We start from the raw sequence: 25,143 nt of genomic DNA on the forward strand, positions 1-25,143 counted from the left end.
TATTCATATTTGTTTTATTGAAATCAAGCAAAAACAAACAAAGCTTATAAAGCAAAAAAAAATTGTAATCAAGGGGTATGATGGTAAAATTTAAACTGAGTTTTAAACTGAATATTAAATTTACTATAGGATAGTATTATGTCTACTCTACTGCAGAATAAATAATAGTACTACCATACAGATACAGAAGGACACTTCCTACAAAACTGAAGTTTGACAGCGGTTCAGAGACGAATCATGCTAGCGGTTCAGAGACGAATCTGTGGTTGTGCATGCAATAGGACGTCAGGTGGTGCTAACCCTAATAATTGCTCGGAGCAATGCTAAGCCGAACGGAGTCGAGTTTGCCCGAAGTCAGGACAGGAGTGTCTCCCCACTGACAACTTTTTTTTTTATGTACTTTGTTTAATGTTTTGATTTAAAAAATCAAATCTGGTTTAAAAAACTGGAACTAGGGTCCTAGGACTCCTAGGCTCATACCTACTTGCAAGAAACAATGATTTCTCTATAATACATTAGATATAATAATATGATTATGATTATCATCATAGTTTAAATATACAAGGAGAAAAGAAAAAGTATAGTTGAGCAAAAAATATTTTAATCTTTTATTTTTAATACAAGAGTTAATATTTATCAACACTATCAACAGTCAACCAGGTTTAACTAGATTCTTTAACATGCTTTAAAACATCCATTTAATGGGCCATGTTATACGAGCCCCGATGCAAATTATTTCGTCTAGTTCCACGCAACAATTTTGTTTATTTTAATAAATTTTACACATGAACATAAAATGACCCAGTAATGGGAACCATAATAGCAATGTTTAATGTAGTTTATTTTGATCGTATAATAAAATTGCATGAGACTTCTATTGCCAAAAAAAAGGACTTTTCAAAAACGTTGTCCAAATCATATTGTCCTCTCCTACAGCACTGCTGCATGCATGGGCTCGAAACAAAATTGTCAGTACATTGGCAGAGCCCTATTGCTTTCCCTAGTAATAGCCCTTTTCACATATGTTGTAATCCTACCCGTCAATAAAAAAACAAAAAAACATGATTTTTTCCTTTCAGTACAAACGGTATTTCTTGTGTTTGGATTTAGTTATTGCAGAATTTGCAGAGTATTATCATATAAAATTAAATTACATTAGTATAAGCATTAAATATTAGTAATTTTTAAACAAAAACATTATTTTCGAACAAACGCGAGAACCTCAAAAAATGGTCTCACTAGACGAAAACATATGCATCGGGGCTCGTATTTCATTATGCTACTACTTTAAAGTAAACATCCAACTATTCATGTATTAACTAATCTCTTCTTTTGCATTCCTTATACTAACTGACAATTCAAAAGATCAGACAGTTTGATAAATGAGGACACTAACTGATTTTTATTTTTGATATAAAAACATAGTTTTATTATATCCTCTTAAGGCCCAAGGTCCTACCTATAATACTTATTCAGTTCAATGGAATTTTAATCATATTCGATTGGAACAGAGTTGCTTTTGCTTTGTTTCGTCCAGTTTTTGAACAACGCAAAATGAACTCAATTTCCTGCATTGTGGGTTCAAATTTCTGTGGAAAATTTTGCATTTTTCATTTGTATGGCTGGGATATTTAAATTTTACTAGAGTAACACTTCGCAGTAGCAGATGTAGATAACCTATCTTCCCTCTTATTCGTAAAACTTTACAGGCCTGATTTAGTTAAATTATGTCTTTATCTCTTTCTTACAAATCCATAAGTCAAAATGATAGATAAAGACAAACAATTCATAGCTAATTCGGGCCAGTAACGCGATTATAAGTAAAGCCTGATGCGAGTTTCATACCATTGCGTGTTTTGATCAGTCGGTTGAATTGGACGTAACCAACAGTCCGCAATGTAACTAAAATCGCAAGCGAGATCGCGCGCCGTCTAAATCACCCCTAAGGCGATTTCTACTGAGTTTGCTAGCATTTTGAATTCAAGTGCACGTTCCAAAAACATATTTTCACCACACCAGCTCGGAAAGGCTTACTTTGCACTTCAAACACTGATAGCAAAGTTGCATTAATTTTATCCACATGTGAGGCAAAGTAAACAAATGCAAATTTTGAGTTGTTTTCTTATGTTTGCAGGTAGAATTGACTTTTAAATGATGACTTTGGATAATAAATATTTAATAACATTAATTTGGATTTGATTTTGTTTGATATTTTACATTTAATATTTGCTTTGAGTTGGTGTGGTGAAAAATTTTGTGTTTCACTCGGGGGCAAATTCTGTTTAACCCTCGTGCTTTGAAACCCTCGCAACGCTCAAGATTCCATTTTCGAACCACTCGCTACGCTCGTGATTCAATTTTGGAATCTTTCGCTTGCTTGGGTATCAATATTAGCACGAGCGGTTAAACAACAACTTTGCCCCCTTGTAAAACAAATAACTATTACACAGCCTTGTCTTGTAATGAAGTGAACTCAATATACCATACTGTAAATATCATTAAGTATATTCATTATGTGACTTACAAACAGACGAGTCTTAAAATTGTTATTTCTTTAATCGTATGGCATATAAAATCACAAAATAGTTTAATTGTTAAATGCATTTATGAGTATTATATTTTACTATACGTATTTTGGCCTTACAACATATTTAAATCAATATTTCTATAGGTACCTAGTGTATCTATGTAAGAGTAAAATACTAAGCATAGTTTTTTTTTACATACAAAACAGATACCTATATCTAAATACATGAAACAGTTCTGTTATAAAGATACTGAAAAACAACGCACAGCCTAAACTGGTATAGGAATGTTTAATCTCGATGTAAATTTGATATCAAGCTCCAACAACTTTTGCAGATACGTAACTATATGGCCTAAATTATTTATTAACATTTACTGTACCAATTTTTCTCAACTTCGACCTTTGATTGAGGAACTCATTAGTTGTAGAAGCGAGACCAGCATTTATTATTTCTGGCTTAGGTTTATTTTCGCGTGGCAGCCTGCTAGGTTTGGGGCTGACGCCTGGTTTAGGACTTACACTAGGTTTCAGACTAACACTAGGTTTCTGACTAACAGCAGGTTTAGGACTTAAATTAGGTTTAGGTCTATTTACGGGTGACATTTTACTGTTCTTAAGCACTGCAAGTTCATTATTCAAGTCTTTAAAGTTAGGAGTATTGGAGTTAGATTTTTCTGTAAGTGACTCATATATATTTTTCATATCATCAACTTTAGGTTTGATAACATCTACATTATTTGTCACAGTTTTATTATGAATAGGAGCATGATTATACTTTTCAACTATAACAATATCTTCTTTATTTATTGTACGTTTTAATTTTACCGGTTCTTTAACATTTTTTGTATTAATCGATTTAGCATCACTCTTATCTACATCTGTACTAGGTATATCAACATAACATATTTCCGTATACTCGTGACCATTAAATTCATTCTTGACAGTAACAATTTTACGTACTTTATCTTCACCTTTCACACTCTCTTTTGCTTTAAATTGACTGTTATCACGATTAACTTTATCAGTATCATAAAACCACTTCCTAAATGAGTTGATATTAGGTAGTGCAAACTTAGAACCGGTGTTGGTAGGTTTTGAGTAGTGTGATTTGAAAATCTTGAAGCGGAGAGGGGAGCAACAGGAGCAGAAGTAGATGAGAAGCAGCACCAATATAATTGCAGGGACAATGCCTAGGAAGATCGCGTACATCGCCACCATGAATCGCGTTAAACCTGTAAAAAATAAAGTTCGTTATCCCTTTTTTTCAATGTCTATTTGCCGATTTTAGTCGGTCATTCAAAATTCAAAAATTGATTCTGCAAGTAGGCCTCAGGGGCTCTTTTACAAGTCAATACATTTGCAGTAAACCCGTTGGACCCGCATCTACCCGCATGCTTATAGTTCACTCGCACGCAAGTGCCTTAAATGCACGTGTTAAAGCTGCAACAGACGGCCGTACCAAACTGCGACTATGGTCCGGTCAGCACATCTCATTCTCGCTCTCATTTATAGCTGCGTCCTTAACGAATGTACGATGCAACACCTTCCAATGAAACGAATAGGCCGCGGTCCGGTACGCCCGTCTGATAGAACTTTTATATGCGTCATGTGCCAGATCAGAGCCATCAATCAAAGGCCCCATTTACACGAGAGCTTTTTCAACGCGCGTTAAAAAAGCGTTTGAATGACACAAATGGATACATGCTTAGGATACAATGTGTATTTATTCACACGATGGCTGTAGCGCTTTTTATCAAGCGTTGTTAGATTTTCGACTTTAAGCGGTCGTTAAATCGAATTTAGTGTGTAGACGGATTCAAGCGCTTTTTTACCGCGCGTTGAAAAAGCTCTCGTGTAAATGGTGCCAAAGTGCCCACAGTGAGCGTGACCAGGGAACTTTAAAGCCCCCTCCACGCTCGTGCCGGCTTAAAATACGTAGCTAGGAATAGGAAGCAGAGACTTAAGGGGCCCACTGATCAACAGTCCGCCGGACGGTATCGGCCTGTCAGTTATTCGGAACTGTCAAAATTATGTTCTAACTGACAGGCCGATACCGTCCGGCGGACTGTTAATCAGTGGGCCCCTTTAGGTAGAGAGGTACTCACTGCTAATGTCAGCAGTCGGACCGGAGTCGTAAGAACCGCCCGCGCCCGGGAGCGAGCACAGTGGGGGCGCGTAGCCTTCCTCGCAGTGGCAGTTGCCTGAAATTGCGTCAAATACCTTTTAAAAAAAAAACAAAATTTCTATAGCCCCCTCCAGACTATGCGCGTGAATCGCGGGCGAAGCCGCGAACGCGAGTGTGGAGTCGATTTCGCTGTCTGCTTATGCTATATGCTTATGAAGAATAAATCCCGTCTGATATACCTAACTAAGTTTGTTTGCTTGGCTACGAATAAAATGTCTTCCTCGTAGAAGACCAATATGGTATTTGACTGTATTTAAAATAAATCATTTTACACAATGCATGAAATAAAGCACCAGAAGAATAGACACAATTTCTATTTTTGATTTTAAACCTCGTATAAAACTATAAAGAGTAGATAATTTTTGATTGTAACGTCAAATTTCCCGTTTCATAATAAATTCCATAGTACGTAGCAAAATCGCCTTGACAGTTCGAAAAAAAGAAACTGATTTGACTAGTAGTCAAATACCCTATTATTTGGTACACGGGTGACACCGCACACAAGCTGAAATCTTCAGAAAAGTGTTTAGCACGACAATTTCTATGGTCGCGGAATAAATTCAGATACTATCTATGGAAACTTTTTTATTCTTGTATAAAATGCAGCTCATGTGTGGTCCACTTCTTCCCGGTTTTCTATGAGACAAATAAAACCTGTTGGAAGTTGGAACTCAACAAGTTCAACAAGTTACACAAAATGGTCCTTCGAACCGGATTCAGTTAGCTATTTTTTGCTATTATCATTATTAAAGAATATTGGAATGAAAGAACTTGTGTTTTAAAGCTGGAACACACTATCGCACCGAGATCGAGAAACAGATATCTCTTTCTCGCTCTCACTTTTGGGTGCGACGCACCAAGGTCGCGGTGCGGTGCGATAGTGTGTTACCACTTTTACAGTTGTAATTGCCGCAAGTTTCGTCTTACCATTGGAGTTGCACACGCCGTGTTCGGAGCAGTTAGAGGGACAGAAAGAGCCCGCTGCTCGCTGCGCTATCTCTCTCACTCGCTCAACCGACACACATCTCTGCTGCATGCACATCTGTAATTTATTATCGAATGAAACTGAGAATCCTCCTCCTTGCGTCGTAATCCTCAGTAATGAGGGTGTGACCTCCCTTCTGGATCACCTTCTCTCTCACCTTCTCAAACTGAGAATGAAAAGACGGGTTTCAAAAAGGAATAAGGGGTCATCCATTAATTACACCACACGTTTAGGGGGAGGGAGGGGGTCAAGAAAATGTGACATATTGTGACATGGGGGAGGGGGGAGACACAAACTTTGTGACGTCACTTTAACTTCATCAGTAACCGAAAATTTATTTAAATTATTTTATTCGCTGTACATTTAAATAACAAATTTTTAAAACGATAATCGTTTTTATTCGTTTAATTTTCTTTCATAAACAGTTTTGGGTTATAAAATTACTAATATTTATATCCTCAAAAATATTTTCATAAAATATTAATAATACTTAGGTACTTACTTAATTCGATTTGGCGATTTCGTAGAAACAATGTGACGTCACACTAGGGGGGAGGGGTTTGCCAAATGTGACCAAGTGTGACAAGGAGGGGGGAGGGGTCAAAAAACCTAGAAATTCGTGTGACGTAATTAATGGATGACCCCTAAGGCAGTATCACAATATGATCATAATCGCAGGGAGCCGGTGCACTGTGAATCGACGACTTACTCGTAGTTGAACATAAGCATTTTCTGTCTTTTGATGATAACTTTTTATGGTGTTCACAAAGAAACGAAAGTTTCTTTATAGAAAATTCTCACGTCCAGCCGCAAGTATGGCGTGGCGTCGTTCCACAGTGCGTTGGGAGATGTATTAGAAATTGTTAACAACTTTTATAGTCAGTCTAAGTTAAGTCTGCATCGATTTGAAATCCGTTATAAGTTCTTCTATATTTTGGTAAATGAGCAGCGCCTAACACACGACCAGCCCGGCTAGCACATGATTGGCGCGACAGTATCTCGCGGCGACATAGACTACCCGTCCCTCTTTTGTTAACAAAGTTAGTAAAAGACGGGTAGTCTATGTCGCCGCGAGATACTGTCGCGCCCATCATGTGCTTGGGGTGCAGTTAGCGATCCTCTAGACGGACGGACCTCTAAAAAATCCCGGCTTCTCTAACAAGCTACATATAAGTACCTTATCGGGTCCGCACTTAGCGCCGTCGGGCACCAGGCCGGGGTCCACGTCCCTCAGGCCAAAGTCGATAATCACCGTGTGACAAGGGACCATTCTATCTAAAAACAAAAAAAACTATAGTGTGAACTAGACCGCAAATATACAGGGTGATTTCGGGGTCGTGGAGCAAGAGAGCCAGACATCATACAGAATCCAAAGATGAGCCTAATGATGTTGTTAATTATTGTTTATCACCAATAATGATGATTATTTTCCAGATGAGAAGTAGGAAAAAACATTTTTGCATACAATTTGGTGACCCTACTCAATGTCACGTCTTGTCGCTTTCCATACAGCGTATGTCAAAAGTCATAGGGTGACCATAATTACTTAGTATAACATTAATTTCACTTGAAAAATAAGAATAATTAAAGTAATTATCTTATAATCAAATACCATATGATAATGTGGATCATTTACAGAGTCAGAAAAAGTGGTTCTGGATCACGACCCAGAAATCACCCTGTATATATAACCTACTTACTCACATAGCCGAAAACATACCTACATAAAACTAAACGTAAAGGCCCCTGTACACAATGGGCCAGCGCCGGCCAGTCCAAGGTACGCAGCCATGCGGTAGAATGTGATAGCAATATCAGTTGCTCCCTCTAACGCATAAATGCGTCTCCAGACTGGCCCACGCTGGCCCATTGTGTACAGGGGCCTTAAAAGCAAATTGCACCAACACCAACCAAAAGTTAAGACTTGTTCTACGCCACTCAGTAATTAACTATTAAAATTACCGTACTATACATCTTGAGAACGTTTTAACGGTGACATATGGTGTATAGTAGTCTTATGATGACACCAGAAAATTATTCAGAATTTAGACGTACGTAAGATGAAGATCTGAAGCATTTGTTTGCTTTAACGCGCCTCTTCACATGGCGACCCGGCCAGGATAAAAGTGCGTGTGGCGACCACACTACACGACAAAGTTTGCGTAAATATTGATTCGATCTAAGTCTAAATGTCAATGTTAGCGATACAGTATAGTCAGCAACAAATAGTTAAGATAGCGACGGCTAAAGTGGCCAAATATAACATAGATAACATAATTTACTATATAGAAATAAGTATCACCTTTACAATGACCAAATATACAACAACGCCAGCCTAGGCCTATCGTCGGTTGTTAAGACATGCTATGAACTCACCCCTGCCCTTCTGCACGGGATAAGACATCATCCGGGCAGTATAAATGTCGCCGAGGTGGATTTTATTCTTTCCGAGATGGGTGCACTGCAGCATGCCGCACAGGACGTCTTGCGGCGAGCAGCTGCGGAACGACTGCGACACGCGATCGTAACCGCAGTTGCCGAATCTGTTGCAATATAAAAGCAACTTAAAATAATAAAAAAATCTTCTAAACTGGGCTATAACCGCGAAAATCGAAGTTCGCAAATTGCGGGGATTTTTCTCTGTCACTCTAATTACGCCTTCATTGCAGTAAAAGAGAAAGATCCCCGCAATTTGCGAATTTCGGTTTTCGCGGTAGCCGCTCTGGCTTCTACCCGCGCCGCGACTTCGTCGATGATTTCCGTGGCAAAGCCACAAACTGTTACCATGCCATACGGTCGAACACATTGTTCTGGAATGCCCTCTCACCAAATTCAAGGGACGGATTGAAGACTTTACGAACCTCAGTGAAAGGGCCATCGAGTACCTGAAGAGTGCAAACCTCAATCTCTAGATTAATAATTTAAATTCAATCCACTTGAATCCAGTAACTGTAATGCCATACGATAAATAAATAAATAACCACACCAGCGGGCTTAGCAAGGCTGTATCTATCACGCGATACGGTGATAATTATGTTGATAAAACGCCAGTCACCCTCGAATTTATCATCCTTACTATGGTTGCAGACGATATATGGCGTTATCTACATTTGACAGCGGTAGATGATAGAAGACAATTTGCATAACATGGTCGTTGGTTAACATGTGGATAATTTGACAGCTTGTCCCATTTTGACAGTTCAACTTAGATAATTTTAACTACGTTCTTCTTAGGTCACGATAAGCCTTGTCGTGAAAGCAAAAGTAGTGAATAATCATATTTTAAGGTATAAAATACAGGTAAATATCAGTTTTTCTATGATTATATTGAGAGTTATTAGTTCCAATGTTCCGCTGTATATAATATTGTCAATATTTTCTTTGCAGGGAAGTCAAATTTTATTATTCCTACTCGCGGCTGCCGTTGAAGATAAAGAGCCTCGAAAAATCTCGTAAATAGCATTAAGAAACGCTTACAACGCTTTTGATATGCCGGACGAAGAGTTTCGGCGTATTTACAGAGTGCGTAAGAAGTGTGCAGTGCATTTAGCTACGAACTTAACGCCGAGCCTCAAAACGGTGATGGGTTACCTACCAAAACACCTCAAAAGGTAAAGCTATAAATTGCAGTGTTTCTCGTAAAGTTAATATGTATTCTATGCATAGACCTATTATATTTGAAATAATTATTGATTCTATGTAAAACAGATGTCTCAATGACAATGCTACTAAACTCTTCAATACTAGGTGCCTCATTATTAAAAGTAAAAGTTAGTATGTTCAGATATTTGTTTTACAATCTCTTACTTATGCTACTAACCCACTAACAGAGGTTACTTAAGCTACTATTTACTTCAACATTCATATCCTAACCTCCGAACCTAAGGGGGAAAATATCTACTTGACAAAATTAGATTTACAGTACCGGCCAATAACATATCACCTTTGTGTGTTTTTGTATCAACTTGTAGTAGGTTAGATTGTAGATTTCATATGTTACTAGTCATTTTATATAAATAATATCTGAGAGACAGAGATTTGCTAAAAACATATAAAAACTAAAAAATGCGTGTTTTTCCAGAGATGAAACCTAGCTAGATTGGTTTTTCGCCCCCGAAAACCCCCATATGGCAAATTTCATCGAAATCGTTAGAGCCGTGTCCGATATCCCCGAAATATATATATATATGTATACATATAAATAAATAAACAATAATTGCACGTTTAAAGGTAGGTATAAGATAAGATATTATGAATACTGAAATACTGTGAACTACAATAAGAGACTCAGAATATTACTAAAAAAAGCTCTTTAAAAATAATGAAGTTTACCATACATTAAAACAAAAAACCTCTATGAAAAAATCATTACATGAGACTAATTTTTCTCATCGCAAGACAAGGAATACTACTAAACTACCTAAAGCTGTGGAAGTCACTCACAAATATAAAAAAGTTATAAGTACCTACCGTAAAAGCATGGAGGTGATATATTATTGGCCGGTACTGTAAGTAGGTACTTATTTGTTTTAGGTTCTAACAGTATACACCACACCAGCAGCACACCTACACCACCAGCAGCAGCAGTAGCTGCTGGTGTGTAGCAGTTACACCTGCTAGCTGATGGCAACTACCAACGCGGGACTAGTCAAGATCATGGCTTGTCCCTTGGAGTACCACTGACTAGATTGGCCACACTACGGTAAGCCTGAACCTATCTCGAGCAGTTTGTAGATGCTGTAAACAGAAGGTAAGTATTAGACATAAAAAACTGTGACCTTCCACAAGGACTGTCTTAGTAACTTTAAATTTTTTGAATAAGTTTGAGTGTGGCTGTATTGTGTATTGAGATATGTACCTACCTTTTGTTAGATAGTTATGTATGATAAGTAGTTATCTCTGGGATATATAATCTGGGAATGCAATAGTTATTAGGTTTATCTAAGGCACCCAGTTCTAATGTGCTGCATTGTTTACATAACGACCAATGGATATTATTCCCGGCGATTATTTAGTATCTTGGGTGCACTAGACTGCACTCATGTGAAAATATTTCCTCCATGGCTGCCACATGAACCTACTTTGACTTATTTCCTTCTTTTTCTTCCAGAAAACTTCTCGTGGATCAAGGGAGAAATTAGGAAAGGCGCTCCTAAGTGTTTCTAAGCATCATGCACAAAACCGGCGCTTAATAAGGTTAATAAATACATATTTCGCCTATTACTATGTTTTACTATCGCACAAATACCTAATTTAGGTACCTATATTATTTCTATACAAGTAGAGACTAGTAAACATTCAAGACGGACAATTTTCACACAGAACAGCATTCCCCGCATGCTTCAGTGTAGGTGTCATTTATTCTTATTTTTAATTTTAGCCTTATGCGTACAAAATTTGTCACTTTTATAGCTTCTAAATGTAAAATCCGACTGTCATATGCAGTATAGTACAATGAAAGCATAGGTAATAAATAGTTATTTGATTTACAAGGGGGCAAAGTTGTTGTTTAACCGCTCGTGCTAATTATGAGCGTTGCGAGGGTTTCAAAGAACCAGGGTTAAACAAAATTTGCCCCCGAGTGAAACAAAAATTTTCACCACACCAACCAAAGCAAATATTAAATGTAAAATATCAAACAAAATCAAATCTAAATGAATATTATTAAACATTTATCATCCATAATCATTATTTAAAAGTCAATTCTACCAGCAAACATAAGAAAGCAACTCAAAATTTGCATTTGATTACTTTGCCTCACATGTGAATAAAATGCAACTTTGGTAAGCCTTTCCGAGTTGGTATGGTGAAAAGCATTTTAGGTACGTTCTTATTTAATAGGAAAGGGAGATGGCCGCTTCCGCTTCTCCATACAAACGTAGTCATCATTTTCCTCTCTGGATATTGACATTATGGAAAATATTTTTACATAGTTTAATGTACTTATATTAAACCAAATACCTATGCCAACCAGCTATGCTCCTACGTTCGATTTTTTTATTATTGTAAAAATAAGAAACGGAGGACAGATTCCATACAATTTTTAAATGCTCCAAGTTCATTGTATACACATTATACACATTTAATGTTAATATCCAGAAAGGAAAATGTGGAGTACGTTTGTATGAAAAGGCGTGTCTTATGGACGCGTCTAGTGAGTCTGTGGCGGTCAAATAAGAATATTCCTAAATACTCTATTAAGGCCAGCGCAAACCGGCGGAGCGCAGCGCAGATCACCAAGGATTAACGCCGCGCAGCGCACACCGGCGAGATAAAATCCCCCGCGATACCGCGAGCGCCCGTCAGCCCGAGCGCTGGCGGCCGGCGCACCAGGGAAATCTGCGGCGCAGGCCGGGGAAGCCGCCGCGTGTACTCTATCACAAGGGATTTCGTGAATAGTGTGCACGAGTTCTCCCCCGTCGTCCCGGCGCTACTCCGGCGCACTCGGGAGGCCTTGGCGCATGCTGGGGGATGCCGCGGCATGTCGGCGCCTACCGCCGCGGTATCCTCTAACGTGCTCCTCAATGCCGCGGAGTAATACTCCACCGTGATGCTCCGAGGTCGGTCTCAAAGCATTTATACCTGAAGGTAAATTGAAATAGGGAAGAAAATACATTGATAATTTTAAAGTGGTCTGCGCTGCGCTCCGCCGATTTGCGCAGGCATTTATGCTAATAAGTCTACTTCAGTGACTATAACTGCGGTCAGACTCAATACGCCAATAACTAATGTTGAATGTTAAAAAACTATGTTACATTCCATTTAGGTACAACAAGGACAATTCTCGTCACCCGTGGTGTTGTCAAGTTCTTTTTTGTTTACTAAACTCTATAGATAAGTTAATGTCGCCTCTGTGCTAGACAGAATATTATAAATGGGTAAATAAAACAACTATTGCCAAAATATTTTTATATATTTTTGGAATGGTCTTCTCGCTAGCTTTCATTTTAAATCCATATTACTATGGTAAGGGTAAGACCCCACCCTTCCCCCTATTTTTTCAATTTGGGGCATCATTTTCAAAATTTATATAGCCTATTTAACATTACCCTCCTGACGCAGTTAGGTAAAAAAAAGTACTGCTCGCCCTTAGAGTCGGTCAAAGGCAAAGGTTAGCCTTTCAACGATAACGATAACATTAAAGAATTTTTGACTATCTGCGTGCCGCCACCGGTGGGAGTTGATCACTTTATCTTTAGTGTATGACATCTATTTCAGTTTATAAACAGATAGAATAACACATAATCTAAACATAAAAGTAATATATAATTATAATATTAATAAAGAAATTAAACTAATAACTAAACATACTAAACTAAAACCACCTAAACCTTGAGCCGTTTGGTTTGGAGACGCTTGGGCCGTGGGGTCAAGGCGCGCACAGCGTTTATAAAGAGTTAGCCAAGCGCCTAATGCGCCTTAATAGATGCAACGGATGACCGGAAGGGTGGAGCTTACCTCGCCCAACGCATTGGCGTTGCCGTTCAGCGCGGTAACGCCGCCAGCCTTCTGGGCACCCTACACAGAGGGGACAGACTTGGGGCCAATTTTTTATTTGTAGGTTTTTCACTTTTTAGGTAGTTTTAGTTTATAAATAAGAAAATACTAATGATTGCGGAATAAACTATAAAAAGACACCCCCTTATTCATAAAACTTTACAGGCCCGATTTAGTTAAATTATGTTTTATCCCGTTCTTAGAAATACATGTAAGTCAAAATGCCAGATAAAGACAAACGATTCTAATTCAAGTCAGTAATCCTTCGAATAAACGGAAGTGGGGTCTAATTTATCTTGCAGGACTTGATACATACATTGCAACTTTAAAGTTTGTAAAAAACCTTTTATACATCACTGTAATAGTTTTACCTGCATAATGTTTAACAAATAAAAACTTTGACTATTGACTTGGTATTCGAAATGCATGGACATGCCAGTTGCTGAGAGGTGTCCCAGCCGGAATGTGAGAACTTTTCTTGGCTGAAGCCATAAGCCTTCTCGTTCGATAGCTATATTTTATTTATTTATTTATTTAACCATATAGCAATTATATAAAATGAGGGCATTCAGAGTGTAGCCTTGAGGTTGCCAAGTCAAGCAACACAAAGTCAGGTGTCACGGTCTTCAGATCCTCAGCAGGGTATGAGTGGAGTGGGCAGCGTTGGAACATATGCTAAGTGGTCTGCTTTTCCTCTCCGCATTCGCAAAGTGGGAAAGCCGTCTATCTCCATTTGTGTGTGGCTGCATTGCAGCGGCCATGTCCGGTTCTCAGCCTGTTCAGGCGGCACCAGATTTTCCGAGGAAGGTGAAACCTTTTGGTTTTTCAGTCAGGTCAGATATAGCAGACCATTCCGCTTTCTACCTATCCGAAATATTAAAGCTGCTCAGGCTCCCAGGATTCCAGGATTTCAGATGCCGAGGGGTTGGGCGGCAGAATTCTTCGTGGACAGGCATTGCGGGGGTTATTCGTGATCTTCTCAGCTTCCCTCTTCAACGCCTGGAGTCGTCGGATGTGAGAAGGGGCAATGTGACTCAATGACAGCAGCAAGTGGCGGCTGCAGATCGGATAGTGCCTGAGATGCGACGCATGGTCTCGTTGAGCTTAACGTCCAATGTATGGGTATGTGCACTTTCAAGCCTCCAATATGTTATGACTGAAACAGAAACAAATTAGATTAGATGAGGTCATATGTTGTATAGTGGCGCTTTACTTAAAGCGGTTCATTGGCAAATTATGAGAAATTCAATAATAAAGTGACTATTCACTTTTAGAAAGCTCTCGTTTTTAAGTCAGGGGGATTTTTTGTTACAGTTGTCCAAATTATCGATTGAAAATAAATTGAATTTTGTTGTAGTGACTACTTATCCGTTATTAAAATATTATTATGTATTAAGTGTAGTTATGTACCACCTCGCCATAAAAACAAACCAAATAAAACCTTATTTATCAAAATTTGTCTCAGTTATTCAGATACTACGCTAGGGTATACGACACAAACATAACCATACATAAGCTGCTAAAATCATAAATAACTCCTCCCATAGTCAGGTATACACACAAAAAAAATTCCAGCTTCCAGCAGTAAAGAAACCAGCTTCTACTCCCAAGCCCTAACAATATAAATAAGTTTTTGCCAAAAATATCAATTTTGATACAAGCTTTTATCGCTGACTGTACTTTTCTTTCAATAGGCAACTAGATAGTAGGAGATCCCCCATATGGTCGACCTTCACCAATCTGTCTGACGGATGAAACTATGAAAATATGAAAGAAAATATGTTCCCGAACATAAATAATAGGGTTGCCTAAAGAAATATGGTCAAGGTTAATTTTAATATATTTTTGAAAAAAATATTTTTTTCGGCAAATTTCACCGATTTGTCTGACGAACGAAACATGTTTCAATGTACCAAAAAATATGAAAAAAGTCACAAATTCAATCAAAAAAATTAAAACAAACTTGATCAGTTAAGTCGTTTATGAGTTATTGCTAAAAGTCTTCCCTTCTTATTTTAATTAAAAGCCTGGCAACCCTTATTTGTGACCGGATTTTCGCAGGCAACCCTATACCATTGTATTTGTAATAAAATTACCATCATTTTGATGTATTCAAGCGTCAGACAGATGAGTGCAATTATCGATATAAAATCACCTCTTTAAACACGGCAACCACATAATAGTGACCGGAAAAAGATAGGCAACCTAGATGATTTATGATGTACAAGTTGTATACTTTCCATTGAAACTTGTTTCGTTCATCAGACAAATCGGTGAAATTTGCCGATAAAAATATTTTTTCAAAAAATTATTAAAAATAGCCTTGACCATATTTCTTTAGGCAACCCTATTTACTAATGTTCGGGAACATATTTTCTTTCATATTTTCATAGTTTCATCCGTCACACAGATTGGTGAAGGTCGACCATATATGTGGGATCTCCTACTAAGAATCGCACCAAACAAAGTCTGCAGCGGATTTGATAGCCCACGCAGTGTAAGTGTTATGTATACGTCATAATTTCATAGAAATTTGAAGTTAAAAATGACACTTGCACTATGTGGGCTATCAAAATCGCTGCAGACTTTTTACGGTCTGACTATAATACGCCATGAGTCAATTCTAACAACACCAAGCACAAATAGTTTGCGTTGTTTTATCAGTGTTCCCATGGCCACCTCATGTCTCCATCATCGGATCAGCTCCATGTCATCATAATATTGCAATTGTCATCCAATTTACATATTGTTATATTTGTTATGTATGCAAAATTTAAGCTCAAACGGAAATCGGGAAGTGGGTCAAACTTAGCTGTGAAATGTATATGGCCAGCTTTAGTGCTAACATATTTAACTGTTCCTATAAACTTGGTCAAGTAGATCTTGTCAGTAGAAAAAGGCGGCAAATTTGAAAAATGTAGGCGCGAAGAGATAGCGTCTCATAGAAAATTTGAAATTCGCACCTTTTTCTACTGACAAGACTTGCTTGACCATCTATAGTATGCCTATATATTATGGCTCCTCTACACGATGGGTCAACGCCGGCCACTCCAAGGGACGCATTTATGCGTTAGAGGGAGCAAGTGATATTGCTGCATGGCTGCGTCCCTTGAAATGGCCGGCGCTGGCCCATCGTGTAGAGGAGCCATTACATGTTATAAGTAAGAATATTGTACGAGTACATGACTACTCAAACAACAAATTTTCTTGGGGCTTGTCTTTTAGGTAGAGGGAGTGCATGCCATAGATAGGTTGCCTGAACGGCAAAACAATCAGACATAAAACCGTTATGAAGATGAAGGACTGAAAGTTTAAGTGAGCGGGAGGAATGCATTTCACATCCGGGATGGGCATAAAAACTAAATACTTATTAATAATATTTTATCTTTGTCATAAAGTGTGTCTTTTTCTTTGTCAATAAATTTTTGTTCTTGCTACAAAACCAGCTTTTAGAATATACAAACAGGGTAAAAAAAAAAATAAGTTTTTAAAGTGAGGTGTACGGGTTTCAAATATTTTAATATTTGTTAGAATCTTTATGCACTTTTTATGCAGTGTGAATAAATGTATGTAAAGTTTACAGTTTAGCAGTTTCTAGGTAATTAATCTAAATTTGGATCAACTTTTACACATCATTGTTGCCATAACAACTTCCTGCAATTATAGTAGTGATAGAACAGGTTTTTAACAAACTTTTGTCACTTAGCAGAACATAATAGATAGAATGACAAGAAATAGATAATAAGTGTCAATAATATTAACCCATGGAGCGCCCCAAAATTACCATAGTATGGAACTCCTATACTAGTTACCAGCACACATGTGACAGTAGGGCGCTCCACGGGTTAAAAGACACAATAAACTTTTCATGATTTTAGTTTAGGAAAGGTGTACTCACATCTTAAATCCTTAATTCTTCTGGATCCATTTTCCCTCACTGGCCGAGCCTGGTTTGGTGCCACAATGTTTTTCTTACTTTGCAGCTTGAGTCACGATAAGTCTGACAATAAAAATATAATGAATAATTATGTATTATGACACATTTGTTTTTTGTCGATGTCCCCACTTCTATCCCTCCTCGCAGTGACGGTTTGGAGAGTAAGTTGTTTTAGTTTCAATTCTCAGCATGGAGTAGGTATAAGTAAAGAAAGAGCCTATGGAGTTACCACTGTTTCTTTACTCAAAGTTAATAAAACAAAAAATAACAAAAGGAATTTGATTCTAACAAAATAATTTGAGATGAATTTGGAAAACGTAACAAAAATAAGAAGTTGATCAACTATGGTTTATATGACAACCACTTGGTATGACGTGTTTGTCAATTCCCTTCGATGTCGAAACATGCGGATTCTACTGTACTTGTAATGCTGTGTATTTTAAATAAGAAAGTTTGTAATGAATTTTAGATATCTGAATGTTTGTTCTTAATCTAGTATTATAGCATAGTACTTACTAACTTCCATCCCTGCACTGATCTGTACCTACGAGCATGATTATGCATGCTCTCTTAGAACTTGTGTGCACGTGCAGCATTGCATTTTGTATCTCTGGATTCCGAGAGGCTCATGGATCTCCCTGTAGACGGACAGGGGATGCTGAGTGATATATTTCGCTAGCATTTTCTTTTGCGACGAAGCTAATGATCAAACGAACTATAAATTTATCTATGAATAAATTTGAGAAACTTACATTTTGGGTGGCATTTCCTTCAGTTTTCACAGCAAATCAGTATTTTTCTTTAACTTAGTTTGTATTTTCACTACTTACGCACTTACACTTACGCGATGCTTGTCAATGTCAATGTCTCAGCGAGCTGTCACTGTTGCCACTTTTGTTTAGTGTACGTACGATTAACAATTTAACACCACCTTGCTGTAGCCATGTCGATAAAGTCATATCGATAAACTATCGACATTTCTTACAATTTTAATTTTACTTCAAAGGTTTGACGATATCTAAAATGAACAAAAACGCTTTTATTCTTTATTGTGGTTATCAGATCACAATTTTATCGTCACGCCCCAACCAAGGGACAGTTCAGATATTTAATTAAAATACATAAATACCTACTAAGATATGTGTTCCGCAATAATTGAAATACATACATACATACATACATATAATCACGCCTATTTCTCGGAGGGGTAGGCAGAGACCACGGATTTCCACTTGCTACGATTCTGACATACCTAAGCTCTATCGCTTCTTTCACATTCATAACATTCCTCATACACGCTCGCCGGTTTAGGGTGCTCTTGACCTGGCCTTTCTTCAGGATTTCCCCGATCTGATCAAAGAAAGTCCGCCGAGGTCTACCCCTTCCAACTCCCACTTCCACTTTTCCTTCATACACTCTTTTTGTCAACCTTATTTCACTCATTCTTTCCACATGTCCAAACCATCTCAACATACCTTTCATAATAATAATCATAATCACAGGGCAGCTTGTGGCGAGCTGTTGGGGAGTAACGACCCCACGGACCCGAGTGCTCCCGAGAGTCGGTCAGGGTCTCCGTCTCCGGCGTGTCTTCGTCGGTCGGAGTGGACCCCAAGGGGACCCGCAGGACTCTCAGCTCTGGCTTGCCTTCATTGGCCGTCCAGAGAGGAGTCGCTAGAGCTATATGCTCCAGGGGTGGAAGTGAAAGATGCATAAGACGCGAGTTGGCACAGTGACTGTTAACAGTCACTGGGTAGAAAGCGGCGCACACCTCTCGACACCCCTGAGCCGCTCACACCGATGTTGCTCCTGGTCGTCTTTACGACGGCAGTTTCAGGGGCCCATCTAGTCAGCGGCGAGTCACCGCCTGCCTCGATGACGGTGTTAACATTGTTATGGCAGGTGTCCGGACCTCTTTTACAATAGCCCAGTCTCATTGTCCACCCAAACATCAATCCATAGACCGGAATACTGTTCATTTTTTCTACAATAGTCCCAATGCCTGCTGCGACCGGTTCATGGGTGTCTATTGTTGCGCCTGTGAACGGGTTCCAGCAGGCGTTCTACATGACATTAAAGCTCTCCAAGGGGCCTCTACGTGTTGGATCTATATCCCCACGCAAGCCTATCAAAAGACCGGGATTTATAGGCCCGTGAAATCCAAAATCATAATCATATTTATTGGTAATATCATATTACATGTCACGATACATTTAACACTTAAGTACATAATATGTACATAATGTATAATAATATTCATAATTTACAATTTAACACAAGAAAATAAATACAGTACAACAGGATATGTATAATCTTATCCTATATTAAAGCAAAATAGCTCGTTATGATTATAGAAGGCCTGCTCGACAAGCCAGTTTTTCAATTTTGTTCTAAATACTGACGCACTAGGAGCAGCAATTATTTCGCCTGGGAGGTGATAATAAACCTTGCGACCCATGACGTGCGCGAGTTTTTTTGATTTCGCAAGTCTGGATGGTATGAGGGGTAATTTTCCGGCGCGCGCGCTTCGGGTTTCGGACCTTCGGTGAAACTCATTATTAATTGGGGTGGACTCCAATTCACCTCGTGTGGTCACAGCTATTTGTAATAATAATAGCGAAGGTAGCGTCAAAATACCTTTTAAATATTGGTTTCGCAGAAACAGTTTGTGGGACACGCGCTATAGCACGTACAGTGGCTTATTTTATAAAGCTACAAGTTACAATTTACAAGCGGAAGTCTCGTTCTAACAAATAGGGTTTGAAAGAGACTTCTGCTTGTAAACTGTAACTTGTAGCTTTTTTAAATGGGCCACTGCTCGCTTCTGAAGCCGAAACACTCTCTCCCACTCCGCGGCCCCCGCCCAAAATTCAACCCCGTACTGCAAGTGCGCGTGTACCGAAGCGAAATAGCAGGCACGGACCGTTTCCACCGGCAGGACCCGTGCAAGTCGTTTTAACGCGAAACATGCTGTCGCGAGTTTATTGCACACCTTATTTATGTGACAACTCCAGGTGAGTCCACTGTCTAGCTTAAATCCCAAAAATGGTGAGTTAGTGACCTGCTCAATCTTATCACCTTTAGCTAGCACTGATAACGATCTCATTTGGCGTCCGGAAAGAACAAAATTAATGAGATGAGTTTTTTGAGTGTTTAGTATGAGACTATTGATACTAAACCAGTTTGCTATTGTTTCGGCCGTCATATTCAGCTTTGTTTCCAGCTCCTCATATGATGCGGCATGCACAACAACCGCAACATCGTCAGCATAGATGAAGGTCTCTCCACAGTCGATAGCATTGGGCAGGTCATTCAACAGTAAAGAGAAGAGTATATTCGATACTGACGAACCTTGAGCAACGCCCATACTTGTTACCACTGCGTCAGACCGTACGCGGCCACTGTCAGCCATAACAACCTGTTTCCTGTTCCGTAGCAGGTCCGCCATCAACGCCAACGCGGGACCTCCTAAGCCATAGTGCCGTAGTTTGTCAGTAAGGAGGTTATGATCCGCGACGTCGAACGCCTTGGACAGGTCGCAGCAGAGGACGGCGACTTGGTTCTTATCCTCGCGGGCCTCCAGTATCTGACGGACCACGGCCCGTGTCAACGTGGTTGTCGAACGCCCTTTCCGGTACGCGTATTGTCTATTAGACAGAGCATTGGTTGTAACGAGAAAGTCGGTCAACCTAGAACTTAGGCCGTGCTCAAATATTTTGGCAATCACCGGGATAATCGCTACGGGTCTATATGCATCGATATCGGTCCTCTTTCCCTTCCCTTTGTATAGCGGTGATATTCGGCTTTCTTTCAGTGGGTCGGGAAAGACGCCCTCGCTAAGGCATCTATTGTACACAAAGGCGAGTATTGGAGCCATATCGACTGCTACTGAATGGATCAGTGTCACGAAGATGTCGTAAATGTCCCGAGTTGTTTTTTTCGCTATATAGGTGGTGATAATGCGGAACACTTCGTCTGGTGTAAACGGCTTTAGCTTAACGCTGCGATCAGCGGGCGGACAGGCGGCGTGTAGGGCTGCCAGAGCGAGCGGCACGTTGGCGGGTTTCTCAATTTTTGTTACTACATCTACATTCAGTCCACACTTTTCCCTTATCACACTGTTCCTAATTCTATCTTGCAATCTCACACCACACACACTTCTCAACGCTCTCATTTCCACTGCATTCACTTGGCTCTGATGCTTCTTCTGCCATACCCAACTTTCGCTACCATACATAAGTGTAGGCACCAACACCCCTCTATGAACAGCCAACCGTGCTTTTTGCGACACCTTCTGGCTGCTCATAAAAGCGTTAAGTGCCCCATTCACACGATTCCCAGCATTCACTCTCCTTTCAATGTCTTCATCATGCTTAAGTACCGTCCCTAGTGAACAAGGTTCCCAGATACACAAACTCTTTCACTTGTTCCACTCTTTCTTGACCAATCTAAATTTCACAGTTTGTCATATTTTCTTCCTTTTCAGATACCATTACTTTCGTCTTGCTTACATTTATTTTCATTCCTTTCCTTTCAAAAGACCCATGCATTCTAGTCACCATCTCCTGCAACTCATCACCCGATGACGCTAGCAATACCAGGTCATCAGCGTAACGAAGACATTTGACGGATAACCCACTCTCAGCCCACATTCATCATTTTTCAAATCATGCAAACTACTATCCATGAACAGATTAAACAGCCACGGTGACGCTACACATCCCTGCTGCCTAACACCCTTCTCGATGCTAAACCACTCAGTGTACGATCCGTTTACTCTCACACAAGCACTAGAATCCTCATAGAGCGATTTCAGTGCCTGAATGAGATGGCCGCTCAATCCATACATCGACAGTACCGACCAAAGTTCATTCCTCACCACTCTGTCATAAGCCTTTTCCAGATCCACGAAAGCGCAATAGATCTTTTGACCTTTGGCCAAATACTTTTCGGCTATGCATCGCAAGGAAAAGACTTGGTCCGTACATCCCATACCCTTTCGGAATCCCGCTTGTGCATCCCATACTTTCTCATCGGTTTCTTTCACTACCCTTTCAATCAATATCTTTGCATACAATTTGCCGACGACGCTGAGTAAGCTAATGCCTCTGTAGTTTTTGCAATCCAGTTGTGATCCCTTTCCTTTGTAAAGAGGTATAATGACAGCCTTGCACCAGTCCCTGGGCACTTGACCGGTTCTAAAGCACATATTGAAAAGGCGATACAACTGACTTGCTACAATGCCTTGCCCAGCTTTCAGCATCTCGACAGAAACTTTATCATATCCCGCAGCCTTTCCTGATTTCATTCCTTTCAACGCTTTCACAATTTCATCCATGCTAATACTATCTTCATTCTCCGACACGTTTTCAATGCTTTCATTCAACTCCGAAATTGGCGTGTTTGTCTCCTCTCTATCAAACAAACTTTCAAAATACTCTTTCCATCTTTTTAAGATGCATTCTTCCTCATTCACTAATCTTCCATTCTTGTCTTTTATTGATTTTAGCTCAAAAGTCTGGGTGTTACCCCTGGCCAAACGAACGGACTTCCAGAAAAACTTTATATTTGCCTGGAAATCTTGAGAGAGCCTTTCTTCCATTTTATCTTTCTGTTCGACTTTCTTTCTGTCTACTAATTCCTTTACTGATACTTTCATTCTTCTATAATTCTTTTTCGCTTCACTGACTTCGTCAAATGAAGCAGTGTGATTTCTTTGGTTAGCTCTTGTGGCTAGCCAATCCAACCACAACTTTTTCTTCTCACACACTGCTTCTTGCACTTCTTTATCCCACCAAACATACATCTCCTTTTTTCCTTTGTGCCTCTTACATACTCCACATACTTCACTTGCCACACTTACTACTTTATTTTTAAAATTATTCCACAACTGGATTCCATTATTGGATCGGATCCAATTATTCCAAAAATTATCTCACTAATCTCATTCATAGCTTCGAATTCGGTTTTAATCTACTCTTATGCTCCTCTTTTACTCCTTCTTCTTGCAAATTCTCCACTTTTATTCTTTTTAAATCGGCAGTAACTGTACGGGGTCTTTGTCGCCATCCTTTAAACAATCCACTTAATCGGCACATTACCAGGAAGTGGTCAGTATGGATACCCGACCCTCGATATACCCTGGAGTCGATAACATTCTTCCTAATTCTTTCATCTACTATCACAAAGTCAATCATACTTTTCCTTACATTCTCCGCCTCTCGAGTGTATAAATGTATGCATTTGTGGTCAAACATCGTGTTTGTTACACAAAGGTTCCACTCTTGGCAAATCTCTAACAAACTTCTCCCATTATCATTTACTCTCTCGTCACCGTGCATTCCAAGAACCTTTTCAAATCCGTCCCTTTTTATTCCTACCCAGCCATTGAAGTCACCTAACAAAATTAATCTTTCATTACTCTTACATACTTTCAAAACCTCTCTTAGTTCATCCCAAAATATCTGCCTTTCATCCCGAACGCGCTGTGATATACTCGCACCCCGGTCTACCGGAGCGTAAACACCTACCAAAAATATGCGCATCAGTCCCACTTTCAGTCTAATCCACATCAGTCTGGAATTCACACATTCAAATTCTCTCACACACTCAGCCATTCTTGCGGAAAGTACAACACCAACTCCCTGACAGGCGCGATCCGAACTAGGCACCCCAGACCAATACGCCGTGTAGGTTCCATGCATGGTGGTATCGCATCCTTTCCGTTTCGTCTCATTTACACACAAAATATCAATTTTTCTCTCATCCATCATCTGCAAAACCTCATTTAATTTCTCTTCCATTCCTCCTCCAACATTCAGCGTAGCAAAGCGGCTCTCCGTAAGCCGCTTGTCGCCCCCGCGAGAAACGAGACGTGACGGGTGGCGTACCACGTCGCCGCCATTCGGATGATTATTATAATTTTTTTGAATCTCCATTGCGTTCCCACGAGTAATAGGGATTTAAATGTCCACAACAGCAGAGCCCTGTACAGAAGCAAGGCGGTTCACCACTGTGTCCTGTGACCGCCAACACAGACACCCTCCGTTCAACGCCAGTACTACCCTCTGGCTATGCATCCCTCGGCACGGGTCGGCTAACACCTTGGATTTGGGGGTTTTATATTGGAGTTTTCCTTCTCCTAGACGGGTTGCAGCACAATGCTAACGAGGCCCATCTCCCCGGGCATATAATTGAAATATTTTATTATATTCTGATATATTTATTATTCATTAGCATTTCAATTATGTATATGTTTAACGAAGATATTGAAGCTTCAATTAATAGCTATTTCGTTCCGCTGTGTAGCGTTTATCGATATATAACATGATTAAAATCGACTTTTCACATCCCTAAAAGAGCACACATACACGTTTTTACGCACACATACGTAGGCTTAGCAAGGTTTTATCATATCGCGCGTGGAATCGACTGTCGTCTTCTAACGATAGTCGTAATTATATCGTTTTGCTGAACATGGCAACGGGCTACGATAAGAAAATCACGTCGATATCGTATAAAGTTATCGACAATCATTCATTAGTGACCACGATTCTCTATGCCTAGAGTTTTCCGGCCTTATTGAATTGTCGGACATGTGTCGGATGAAGTTTGAACGTGAATAGCTAGTTTTATTATTATACTACCAATTTGAAAGGTGGTTAAATGAGTGACATCCGTATATATATTAGCTTACATTATAATTTGCTCGGATTATTATGACTTTTTGTATCTGTGCAAGCAAACCTTTTCCGTTTAAAAAGTTTTTATTCTGTTTGACAACAAAGAGTTGAAAATTATTTGGCTTTCATACACAAACAACACCCAATTTAATTTTCATTGCTGTGTTTTTGAAGAGGAAGAAATGTAAGTTGCACAAAACAACAAAAACAACAAAAATGTAAGTTGCACAAAACAACAGTAATTTATACAATATAGTTTCGTGCAGTTGGTTTATTCGTTAACTTAATATTTGACTGTTTTTTTCAGCCGATCAAATGCCGTACAAATAC

At 39.3% G+C, this 25,143-nt stretch overlaps 1 protein-coding gene and 2 long non-coding RNA genes across 4 annotated transcripts in view; 1 reads left to right on the top strand and 2 right to left on the bottom strand.

Annotated features, from left to right (window-relative positions):
* Positions 1–2,884: 2,884 nt before the first annotated feature.
* Positions 2,885–25,143, bottom strand: part of LOC134675367 (disintegrin and metalloproteinase domain-containing protein adm-2-like) — a 51,960-nt gene continuing 29,701 nt past the window's right edge. Inside the window, exons 8-12 of the mRNA XM_063533579.1 lie at positions 8,074–8,240; positions 6,875–6,972; positions 5,640–5,754; positions 4,633–4,728; positions 2,885–3,759 (exon numbers count right to left, since the gene is read on the bottom strand). Of these exons, the coding sequence (XP_063389649.1) occupies positions 2,885–3,759; positions 4,633–4,728; positions 5,640–5,754; positions 6,875–6,972; positions 8,074–8,240 (1,351 nt within the window). The remainder of the gene's footprint in view (positions 3,760–4,632; positions 4,729–5,639; positions 5,755–6,874; positions 6,973–8,073; positions 8,241–25,143) is intronic.
* On the top strand, positions 8,690–10,917 carry LOC134675285 (uncharacterized). Of its 2 annotated transcripts, none has more exons than XR_010099714.1 (3): positions 8,690–9,308; positions 10,231–10,447; positions 10,808–10,917. It is a non-coding gene; the product is annotated as an uncharacterized LOC134675285 (long non-coding RNA). The 2 variants fall into 2 exon arrangements; XR_010099713.1 differs by having other exon boundaries at positions 10,231–10,399.
* On the bottom strand, positions 12,562–17,817 carry LOC134675289 (uncharacterized). Its single transcript, XR_010099718.1, has 3 exons — positions 17,648–17,817; positions 17,093–17,194; positions 12,562–14,350 (listed from the first exon to the last, which is right to left on the bottom strand). It is a non-coding gene; the product is annotated as an uncharacterized LOC134675289 (long non-coding RNA).

This window comes from Cydia fagiglandana, chromosome 21 (assembly GCF_963556715.1).
Source record: "Cydia fagiglandana chromosome 21, ilCydFagi1.1, whole genome shotgun sequence".
Classification (NCBI taxonomy): Eukaryota; Metazoa; Arthropoda; class Insecta; order Lepidoptera; family Tortricidae; genus Cydia; species Cydia fagiglandana.